This window comes from Diospyros lotus, chromosome 5 (assembly GCF_014633365.1).
Source record: "Diospyros lotus cultivar Yz01 chromosome 5, ASM1463336v1, whole genome shotgun sequence".
NCBI lineage: Eukaryota > Viridiplantae > Streptophyta > Magnoliopsida > Ericales > Ebenaceae > Diospyros > Diospyros lotus.
Window position 1 is genome coordinate 16,592,564 of NC_068342.1, and position 12,782 is coordinate 16,605,345.

Here is a 12,782-nt window from a genome sequence, read left to right on the forward strand (position 1 = left end):
GCTCAAATTAATTAAATCTAACCGTATAATCCGCGTAATCTAATCGTATAAAATCTATAATTTAAATGTATGATATTTCTAGTAGGTTTACCTACTTACCTAAATATTTTGGACACTAAATAATGCTAAGATTCCCTATTTCCCCCCATAATTTCTCCATTTTCTTCTTCTGTGTTTGTCTTCCTTCTCTCCCCCACTTTTGCTGCTTGGATTGGCCTTAAAATGGCAAAAAATTGGCCAAAATTGGCCTTTTAAAAGACTAGTAGTGTGAAGCTTGGCGGCAAAGGCAAAACAGGCAGCCCAGAGCGCACCACCTTACGCGTTCCGCAGTTGCCGTGCGACAGCCCCATTCCAGCCAAAACGACGCCGTTTTGGGCGTTCTTACTGATTAAAAATTAGCATTTTTCTCCCTCGCAAGCGGGCGAAATAGAACCCGCGTCCCCCGCCTAGTAGCCCTTACGCGCAACCACTTGCGCTGCCACCCGCCTTCAACATATATGCGCGCGCGATTAAATTTAAAGTGGTTCGCGCGCCTCTTTTCCAAATTCACCAACACCCAAACTTTCTGGAAACTCCACTAACCTCCTGAATCCACAATTTCCACTTATTCCACTTGGACCCCGATAATTCTAAAAAATCTCAATTTCGCCCAACTTGATAATTTCATAATTACTTCCAAGTAAAATAATTAATTATTGTAATTGCCTATTCCTTCAAAATAACATCAATTATTATTTATCTCTAAATTTTTGGGATGTTACACCTAAGGTATAGGTCGAACGGTCGGATAAACAATATATTGATATCAATTTAGTGAGTTGCAAGTTCAATCTTCGCCTAAGCAAGGACCAAAGGTCTAATCTACAATTTACCTCACCTGACGTAATTAAAGACACGAGCACCGAAAGTCGTGCAAAAAAAATTATCCCAAAATAAAGATTCACGTGTTGTGTTATAGGCTGGTAGAGTCTGAATCAATCGACAATGATGAATGAATTTAGGGCATTAGTAATTTTGGCTTAAGACAATGTGATATGGTTTTTAAACAATAAGAGTATTATTTATTGTAAATTTTGAATTGTTAAATATATTCCTTGTTTTTATACTAGACCTTACAGATAAAGGATGCATTGTAGTTTAAATTATAAGATGACAAAAGTTTTAACACAAAAGATAGTTTATGGTTTCAATGGAAGTAAATATAAGTTAATTTTTATGTTTAGATTTTTGTAAACACAATAGTGTATTTCTTTGTTGAGTTAAAGTGAACCATTAGCAAATATATATATACTAGCATATGCCCGTGCCTAAAGGCACGGTGTAAAAAATTTTATAATAATTTTGTAATAAAATATAGTTATAATTTATACATATTATGTTGTAATAATTTTACTTATATTAAACGCTCTACAAAACTCAAATAAGAAACAAACATATAAGATTTATAATGTTAATAATATTACAAATCAAAATATAAGAGCAAGTAAAAAAAATTGTAAACACTGAAAAAAAAATAGAAATTAAAATTATTGTATACTTGTTAATGTTTTAAAATAAAAAAATTATTAAATCTATATAATAAAGCATATTAGTAAATACTTTACAATCTGAACAAATTAAATTAAAAATTAAATATCAAACAATACATACTAATTGTCGTCGGCCCCAATAGCCTTGGCCATCAACCAGGGGGAACCCCAGTTCGGGGTCGGAGAACCTTTGGTTCCCAATCGTGAGTGGTCGGGAACCCTTGTGTTCCCGAACCTTGGGTTCCCCGACTATACGTGGTCGGAATTTTTTGATTTTTATATTATTTTAATTTAAAAAAAAATTATTGTCTAAAATAAAAAATAGAATTAAACAAATAAATGAATTCGTTTTGAATATTTGCATCTTTGAGTAATTTAATATGATAGATTAACTAATTTTATATTTCTTTAAGTATCAAATATTCAACATCTAAAAATAAAAATATTAAATTTCGAATTAAACTTTCTACTTTGATATCATTATTTGAATAAAATTTTACACTAAAAATAACATTTGATCATCAATGATTTAAAAAAAAAATTTATTTCTTTTATAATTGAATCATTCATATCAAATTCTAAATGTCAAATTCTTATATATTAAAATTTACACCATTGGTTTTTTTTATTTAAAAAAAAAACAAAAATTAAGTATTAAAACTTACATGATATTTCAAAAAAAATTAAAAATTTACATTGTTGACATTTAAAATACTTAAAAATTAACTATTAAATATTTTAAAAATTAAATTGTAAAAAAATTAAAAATATCAAAGATTCAACACCTAAAGATAAAAATATTAAATTTCGAATTAAACTTCTATTTTTATACCATTATTTGAATAAGATTTTACACTAAAAATAGCCTTTGATCATCAATGATTTAAAAAAAAAAATTATTTCTTTTGGAATTGAATCATCCCTATCAAATTCTAAATATCAAATTCTTATACATTAAAACTTATATTGTTGGTATTTTACTTATATTTCAAAACTTACATGATATTTCAAAAAATTTCAAAAACTTACACTATTGATATTTAGAATACTTAAAAATTAAGTATTAAATGCTTTAAAAAATTAAATTTTAAAAAAAATAAAAAATACTCCTTGACCTTGTATATAGATTTTTTTTTTAAATTAAATTTTAAAAAATTAAAAAATTTAAAAAATTTTTGGAGTCCCCGACCATTGTTGGTCGAGGTCTTGAAAGGGCCCCGACAACAGCCGATTGGGGGCCGCGGGTCAGGGGTTCGTCAAACCCCTGTTAGGGGTTCCTAGAACCCCCCATCACCGTCGATCGGGGGCGATGGGTTGGCCGCTACAGCAGCCAAAAGATGCGATCACTATCGTCGCATCCCACCACCGCAAGCAGCGTTTGTCATTTGTCGCCCCTTTGCTGTGAGCACCTTTTGCCATCCTTCCTTCTGCCACTCTACTGTCTCGCTCGATCACCTCCTCTACTGGCCACAACCGGTCGTTGCCCCCTCATACAGCCTCTCGGATCGCCATCGCCCCTTGCCAGCCACTCGCAGCTCTTCACCCCCACTCGTCGTCCTTCCTCTCGCCCCTTTCACCATCGTTGCACCTGCCCGCCCCTCACCAACAATTGTCCTTCCCGCCCCTTTACCATCGTTGCACCCACAGGCCCCCCACTCGCCATCGACCCTCCGTTCCCCCACCCCGCCGCACTTCCAGATGACATGGGTGGGTGGGTCTGTGAGAAAAAGAAAGAAAGAAGGAGAAAGAGACAGTGAGTAAAGAGTAAGTGAGCATAAACATCATTCATCTTATTCAATCTCAACTATTAATATACATTTAAAATTCATCTCTGTCGTTTAAATATTCCTCTAGTACATTTTATATATTTTTAAAAACCCTTATCCCTTATAACATTTCTTATATATGCATGTATGCATTACACTGATGATGACACTTGACCTATTTACCTACACTCCCCGTAGTCTTTGAAATTGTAAATAAAATTGCATTACCCCAAATATTATTATTGTCCTAACTTCTAAATAATAATAATATAGTAAACAAAAAAATTAATATAAATTATTATGTATTAAGGTTTACGCTAACTTCACTTAAGGAAAAGATTAACTTCAAAAGATTTTTCTCCAATTATAAAAAAATTATAGAAACCAAATATAATTTAATTCAAATAAAGGGGCAATTTATAAATTTTTAAAGTAAGCTCATGTATAAAGGCTTACCCTATGTGGGTAGATATAAATACAAAGATTGGAACATGGGGATGCGAGAAGCAGAGGTGTCTGGGAGAGGAGAAAAGATGAATAATTAATTTAGGTTAGTAGAGGGAGGAAAAGTAAAGAAAAGAGAAAAATTTGTTTATTTACATGTATTAATATATCTATAAATTTATTATAATTAATTTAAATATTTTGATTGAAACTTTCAAGAGATTTCCATAATTCATAGCGCACATTGCACGCAATCCAATCGTATTGAAACTGCAAGCTTTGTCTAATTCAACAATCCTTCTTCAATTAGGGAGTGAGGTGAGATTTGATGGCTTCTGTAGGGTGGCAGAGACGCATGATTACATCTGTAAAATTAAATGTGGAATGGGGACAGAGCTTGGGATTGTTGGGCGGGTAAATTGGAAGAAGAAATATGGGGAGAAAAAAAGAATTAATATCAATCATTGATATTTTCATCCATCCATCTTAATCATACAAATAAAATGTATCGACCGATACATTTTTACATATTTTCAAAAATTATTTTTCCTTATTATATAGATTTCATCATGAATGCATGAATGTGTTAAAATGTTTTTGCCACCCTTTTCTGCTCCTAGTTACAATTCATGTTCTTGAGATTTTGAGTATGCAGCTTCTAACCATACCACAGTTTTTGCCACCCTTTTCTGCTCTAGTTAATTTTCATGTTCTTGAGATTTGAGTATGCAGCTTCTAACCATACCAAAATCAGTACAATGTGGACGAAGTAAAAGAGAGAATTAGTTACCAAAATCTGCAGTTACAGATTTTATTTACCCTCAACAGTTCAATAAAGATAAATAAAAAGCACCATTCAGGTTGGAAAGGGGAATTATTTTTACTCAAAATAGCCCGATAGACCAAAGACAACATTCATATACTACATATACCAAAACAACGTGGCAAGCTTTGAATCCATCCATGAGCTCAATAGAGCTCACCAACCATTATTATCTTCGAAACCCCAAGTGGATGCAAACAAACAACATAGCTCAATATAAGTTAGAGCAAACACAGCTCAATATAAGTTAGAGCAGAAAAGGAAACAGCAAAAACCTACAAACATAAATATATTACCAACAACAGCTGAAAATTATATCTTCCACTCCAACATCCCAATTTCTGACCATAAACGCTCCACCGAGAAAACCCTAACCCCTCTGTACTTTAGCTAAAAAGTAGATGCATACAAACTATGAAAGCCACATAACCAGTTAAGGGTTTTGAGTGCCAATATCACAACTAAAGATTTTTCCCTTTCTTAACCCGCAATTTGTAATCAAGGAAACAAACCAAAAGGCTCTATCCCAGATTATTCCCTTAGCAACTGATGTTTGGTGTGTATATATATATACACAGATAGGCGCAGAACACACGCACACAACACACACATACATATACATAGCAAACATCACAAATACACACACACACAACACACACATACATATACATAGCAACTGAGATCTGTCCGCAGCAGCGAACGATGAAGGGAGGGGGGTGGGTCAGTGAGAGAGAGAGAGGTCGCCGCCATCAGCCGTTCGCTGCCGCGGGCGACCTCCCGCGCCTCCGCTACTTCGACCCTGCTACTTCTGGCTGTTAAGCGACGCCGCATCTAACTGCGCCTCCGACCGCGCGCACCCAGCTGCTGCATCGGCTCTCCACCACGAGCCCACCCCGCTCGCTGCATCGTCCGCCACCTCTGGCCACTCGCTGCTTCAGGCTTCAGCTCCACCGGCCACCGTTCGGCCTCGTCTATATAGAAAGAGAGAGAGGGGGGGTCGGCCATTGTGGATGGGTGGATATGTGTGTGTGTATATATGTATATGAGAGGGGCTACAGAGAGGGATGAGTGGGAAGGAGAGAGACAGTGAGATGCTGTTGGGCGGGAAAATATTTAATCTCAGTCATTGAAATGTTCAAAATAAATATTAGCTATTGAAATGTCTATACATTTCAAAAAACAGTTATGTTTTATTATATAGATATATATATATATATATATTTCCTCTTGTCCCACTTTCGTAGGGTTTTTCTGTATTCATTATATTTTTAGGAAGTCGCATCAAGTCCTATATATAAAGAAATACATAGAAGATATGAACTAGTGTTCCTCCAAACAAATGAATCAAATATGAGATACTAGGTAATGGGGAAATTTATAGATGGAACAAAACACAAGTTAAACTGACATTAATTAATAGCAGTTATATACTTTGATAACTGTTCATTTAAACTACAGCTATTCTATTAGTTAGTTTATAAGCCTAACGTCATCCAAAACCCAGGAAGCCAGTCGCCCCCACGCCTTTTGCATTCAGCCGCGTCTAACTTCTCAAACTTAACATCTTTCACGCAATGCCGCTCCCATCTCATGGGGGGATCTCTCGCCTTTAACTCTTCGTATAGCAACTGGAATCACAAGTAGATGGCGATTAATGGGGAAAAGCCATTGCTAAACCCAAGAATAGAGGTAAAGAAAAGAAAACACAATCTTGATTATAGAGAGTGAGTGCATCAAACCTCAAGGGAACATTGCGTTTGATCAGATAAAATGCAAAGAGTCTTCAAATGAGGCGAAATCCATAGCAAACTATCCACAAGATGTATGTTCAGACGACACTTGTGTGATGGAAAAATGGCATAAATGAAATGCTTGACATTGGGGAGTGGAGGAACCAAGCTCTCTCTTGCTTCATCTGGGATAATAAAATCCTTTACCCAAAAAAAAAAAAAGAAAGAAAAAGAAAACGGCGAGTTCTATATCATCAATATCACCAAACTTTGTGAAAGTGTAAGTCCTAGACAACAAGAAATTAAAGCCGGATACCTCATGGGAGCGGGTGAAAATTTTCACAACTTCTGACCGATCAAACACGCTGAGAAATTCAGTAATGATTCCATCATCCCATGCATGTTTGTCAGCATTAATGAAACTTAAACACAAGTCGGTTCGCAGTGAAGCCGAAGCATTCAACGAGATAGGAACCATTAGACCCTCATACCCCAAACTTAGTAAATTCGGAGTGTCCATGCTGGCTTTAGTTAGTTTCAGACAGCCACTGATCACCAAATGCCGAAGAGTGTAACTGGAGATATGAATTTTCTTCAAACTAAAGCAGTCCCATAGGGTCAACGTTTCAAGGAGATGGAGTTTAGGAAACAGATCATGGAACCACTTGTCCGAGATCTTGGCAAAAGATAAAGATAACGACTTTAGGGATCTACATGACACTATGTCGACTTTTTGGCAGCGTACGTGGCATTCGTTGTAGACAAAAGATTGAAGATTATTCAAACCTATAACCTCAACCTCAGGCTTGAGGAAATCAGGTGGGTAGGATAGTTCCAAGTGTAACTTGCTGAGTTTTGGCAGCCCCCAAATCTTAATGCTTCTTAAACCAAAACAGGTAACCAATTTTAAATCCTCTAGCCCGGGACAGATGTTGGAAAGGCTTCGAATCAGCCGATCATCGACGACAACATGACGCAAACATAGTTTCTGCAAGGATGGGAATAGTGCACGATCAGCGTCGCAAGGCAAGCGCATGGAGCAGCACCTCAAACTCAGCACAGTAAGCGATTTAGCAGCGAATACGGTGCGAGGAAGATCGTAGAATCCACAGGAGGCCAATTCCAGTTCTAGCTCTTTTATATTGCACTCAACGAGCCAACCAATCCAGCGATCCGCGTGATATGGGAATTCTTGGTGGGCCCAAATGCCCATTCGGAACCTGTGAATGCTTATACCCTTCTCCCTGCGGTTCATCAGATTTTGATCCACAAAAGACACTAGCTTCTTCTTCTCGTCTCTCCCCAAGTCGGAGATTTCCCCGAAATTCAAACAATGGAGAGTGGCCCATACGTGGTTCCACCGCTTGGACAGTAGGATGGTTCCACTGGCTTCTTTGATGGACAAGCGTGATAGAATGTGATGAAGAATATCATCCGGCAAATCGGAAATCCGATCCATGGTAGGTGTTGGTAGTTGGTACAAGTTTCTTTCCCTGGAAAATTTCCACTTTTAATCACCACTACTACTCATCTAAAATCGAATTGAAGATGCCCACTTAATTTCAAGTGCACGTTCGGCTATACTGATGAACACAGAACGCTTCTTCTTAATCTGATCGTATTTGTTTAATACATATCAAAGTTTTAGATGAGATAAACTCTAAATCCTAAACTCGTACGCCTAGCTATTTTTATGGAAACAATCTTTTTGATAACAAGAAGTTTCACGGTACCATTATTTTTAAAAATGCTAAGTATTTTATGTTATTTAGCATTTAATAGTTCATATTTGCATAATAATTTCCTATAAAAAGTTAAAAAAATGTGCACATAATATATAGAATTTTCAAAGTTTCCATATTTATCTATTCTTTCTTCTTTCTATAATATAAACAAATATCCCATTTTGATGTTATGAAACAATCTCAATAAAATTATTTTTCAAAATACCCTTTGTATATATATTTTACTTAAAAAACAAAATTTATATGAACAATAATTGAACTCATCTTTGATATAGAATTAACTTAAAATCAATTTTACTACTATACCTAACTTCATTTTTACTTAAATTTTGTTTTAAAAAATTAAAAAAAATTAAACTTTAACTATTAAATTGTTGTGAATAATTATCTTAATGGATAATCTTTTGAATGTGACCGTAGAATCATTGTTGATCTTGACCGTCCATTGAGAAGGCGAACTTTTAGAATAGAGTCACCCTCACTTATTTATTTTGTATTATTTGAGAGATCAAGAAATTTACTCATAAAGAATTTATCTTTTTATTTTCATTCTCTTATTTTATTTTCTTTGAGTTTTATAATACATCACTAGCATGAGTATAGCTGCTTGATTGTAGAAAATTAAGCAAGAGAACGAAGGAAAAAAGAGAAATTTTTAATGAATAAATTTCTTGATCTAAAATAAGCAACAGGATAATTTTATTTGTAATAATTTACTTTCTCAGTAGACGGTCAAGATCAAAATGATCTTAACTATAATAATTACTCTCAAAAGATTACTCTTTTAAGTGATTATCGATTTAAATAATTATTCACACCAATATTTTGTGTTAAGTTTAATTCAATACACAGAATTAGTGTTAAGTTTTGATATTAAGATAAATGTGGAATAAGAGGTAAAAATCAATTAAATCGTATGTATTACGATAGAGGTTTAATGGGAGTTAAGCTAATTAAGTTGAATCTGTGAAGTACTCTGATTCAAATTTATTATTATTTATGCGTGCTTTTGATAGAGTCGCGCATCTCCCACTTATAAACAAATTAGGAAACCATAACTAAATACAAACAAAACATAAACATAAAATCCTCACATCATGATTAAGAACAATTGCATTGAAATTAGGAGTGTTTATATATATATATATATCTATAGATTGAGAATTAAATTAAAATTAAATTAATGTGGTATTGAGTTAGGTTCAAATTAAACTATCGGATTTATACGGATTTGACGCAGTCTGATTAATATAAATTATAAAGCACATATCTCTACAATTATCACTTTTTTTTATATAATTTTGATCCATCTCAAATAATAATGGTTCAAGTAAGTAAACAAAAGGCATTTGTGTTTGAGCAAAACTAGGGCTGTAAATGAGCCGAGCCACTCCCGAGTGGCTCGAAGTTCTGCTCGAAAAAAGCTCATTTGTGTTTGGCTCGATTCATAAACGAGGCAAGCTTGAGTCTGAATTTAAAATTCAAAAAGTTAAAACGAACCAAGCTTGAGCAAGCCAATACTTGACTCATTAGCTCGCGAGCTGACTTGTTTATAAGCTCGTGAACCAACTCACGAGCTGGCTCGACAAATTAGCTCGTAAACAAAGCTCGTGAACTAGCTTGATAGTAGACTCGATAATTGATTCGTGATCAAGTTTACGAATTGGCTTGGAAATGAGCTCATGAGAGCTGGCTCAACTCTGAGCTCGTGAATAAAATAAATTGACTTAATAATTAATGTTAATTATGTAAATTTAGCAATATGTATAAAATAAAAATATATAAAGAAATTTTGTTTTATCCTTTCAAATTAAATGACTAAATAATATCAATTTTATAAAAATTAATCTTATAAAAATATTAACATTATATTAAAAATAATCTTTTGATAGCCACATGAATTTTTGTATAATAAACTGAATATCAATATGTATAATTTTTAAATAAATAAGTCAATAAGTAAATAAATATCAAAACATTGCAATTTCAAAAAAAGAAAATATTGCTTTTGTAAGGATTGGAACCTACAACATTTAGATTTTTATATTTTGAAGAGGCTTTTTATCATTAAGTTAAGCACATTTAGTCAATATTTAGTTCTATATATTTTTATATAAAAGTATAATATACACTTGATTCCGTAACATTTGTTTATATAAAAATATATTGTATATTATATTTACATTTAATTATATTTGGATATATATAAATATAAAAAAATTACTTGAATTAACTATAAAATTTCTTGTCAAATACATATATATTAATTGAATCAATAAATGCCAGTTATTATTTTTAGTGGATTAACCATCAATAAATACATTATGTTTGATTAATTAAACACTGTCATCTTATATACTTATTAATTAATTATTGAACATTAGAACAAAATTTATTTTTCTCCTTATATACTAAAACATTAAATTGTAAGTAAGAGTAATGCTCTCGTATGTTTATATTTGTACAATCTACATTTTAGTTCTCTAAAAAAGAATATTGCTTCCCATATATGTTTTTAAGTTTTGGACTTGTGGTGTAATTAGTTTGTTCAAGAATCAAGATTTGAGGACTAAAGTTGATCATTATATATATATATATATATTTTGAATCAAATATTAAACATTATAAATTATTTTTTATATATTTTATTAAACATTTTCCATCGCTAATCTTATTCTTCTTATATTTTTCATTTTTATGCATTAAATTATTTTTGTGACATTTTTATTCAATATTTGTTTGAATACCAAAAAAATATAAAAAATAAAAGATTAAATCCTTACTCGATTTCTAATTTCTAAAACCATTCTTTTGCTCATCAAGCTTTTTTTCCTCATTTGCTTATTTCTAAAATCCCTAAAACTTTAACAAATACACAGTACCATTAATCTCATAAAAAATTCCTATAGAAATAGAGACAAAGTTGCGAAACTTTAGACATTTTTCCTTCATTTGCAACGTTTCTCACATCAGTTAGTTTTCAGGTCTATCTCCGTCTCTTTTAACATTGTTTATGATCCCATCTCATCTCTTCTCTTTTCTCATCTTCCTTCTCTTTTTTCTTTTTTTTTTTTTTGTATTTAGGGTTATATTTACAATTTTTTCTTACTAAATATATTTTCGTAAGTCTACCTATAAAAGAATTATTAAGATTTAACTAACACTATTATAAGCAATTCTTAATATAATTCTGTAAATGCATGAATATAATTATTAAGCTATTATAATTAATTAAACATTAATTATTTATTGATAATAAAATATATTAAAAATTACGAACATATAAAAAAGAATACGATATATCAAACTAATTTATTATAATTATTAGATTTATTATATAATTTAATTTTTAAATAAATATTAATTTGATACAATAATTTAAATTATTTTATTATCATGTTTTAGATGATTGTCATAAATTATAATTTAAATTATTTGATAATTGTATCAAATAATTATTAAAAAAACTAATTGTAAATAATTTAAAGTATATTAAATAATTATTAATATTATTTTTATAAATTATTTTATCTTTTTTATTTAATAACTAAATATTTCAAAAAAAAAAAAAAACAACCCTCCCCAAATTCTCATTTCCCTCTTATCTTTGGCCAAAACCCTAACTTTCCCACTCTTCCCCCTATCTCTTTCTCTCTGAACTCCCACCGTCGACCACTCCACCTCCATCTCTGGTCATCGTCGCCGCCTTAAGATCTGTCGCCGGTCATAATCATCGCCTCCATATCAGCCTCGAGTCATCGCCACCGCCTTGATATCTGCTACTGGTTGTCATCATCGCCTCCATATCGGCCTTTGATCGTCGTCGCCACCTCAAGATCGGCCTCTGGTCGTCGCCACTGCTCCACAAGGTCTGGTTCTTTCTCTCTCTCTTGGTTTGCACCTAAGAGTTTTTTGCAGGGACTGTTCTTTTGACTATTTCGTTGTTCGTTGTGTGAGTTCTTGGTGCTCAGTGTAGCTGGTTTTAGTGTAATTTTTATTTGTGCTATCATGGATAGAGTCTCAATTTTGTCTTGTTTTGTGGTTTCTTTGTGCTTGCTACTTTAAGGTTGTGTTGTTTGGGTTTTCCTTGTCTCTTAATTTGTTGGTTTTTAGTTGATTTGTGTAAATAGTTTGCATCTGCTCTAATGTCTAGGTGTTTATTTTTTGGGTCTTGTTGGTTGTATTTGTGTTATTTTGGGTAGTTTATGAGCTTTAGCTTAATCTTAATAAGAACTTTCACATTTTTTTTATAAAATAAAATGATTTGAGATCTTATTTAAATTTAGTTATGCTATTGGATTGGCATTGAAGGAAATTGCATCTTATTATGCTCATTGGGAAATTTTGAAATCTGAATTTGATTATGAATCTTATTTCTATTCCAGCATTGAATAAAGTTATTTTAATGCTGCAATGCAAACAACTATACTATTATAATAGTTAAAAGTCCAATTTGGTGTTATGAAGTCCTTTTAGATTTTATAGTCCTAAATTATACTCAAGTTATAATGCTCAAATTAGTCCAAATTAGTTATTTTCCATCAGAGAGAAAGCAAGTCTTTTAGTCCAAATATAAGAAGCTAATGTCACTAGTGGAGCTCTTTAAGGATGAAGCTATCTGAGAACAATTAATGTGAAAAACATAAAGTTCTCACTATATAGTACATTAGAAAGGAAGTGTAGACTCTTAGACTTAATAATCAAACTGAACACACTTTGATTTTTTTATTGTTGAATAGAATGTC

The 12,782-nt window shown here is 32.5% G+C and overlaps 1 protein-coding gene across 1 annotated transcript; it reads right to left on the reverse strand.

The window, feature by feature from the left end:
* Positions 1-6,037: 6,037 nt before the first annotated feature.
* Positions 6,038-7,751, reverse strand: LOC127802125 (putative F-box protein At1g49610). The gene is made up of 2 exons (XM_052337818.1): positions 6,609-7,751; positions 6,038-6,190 (listed from the first exon to the last, which is right to left on the reverse strand). Exons 1-2 carry the CDS (start codon positions 7,749-7,751, stop codon positions 6,038-6,040), a joined length of 1,296 nt encoding a protein of 431 aa, XP_052193778.1.
* Between the last annotated feature and the right edge of the window lie 5,031 nt (positions 7,752-12,782).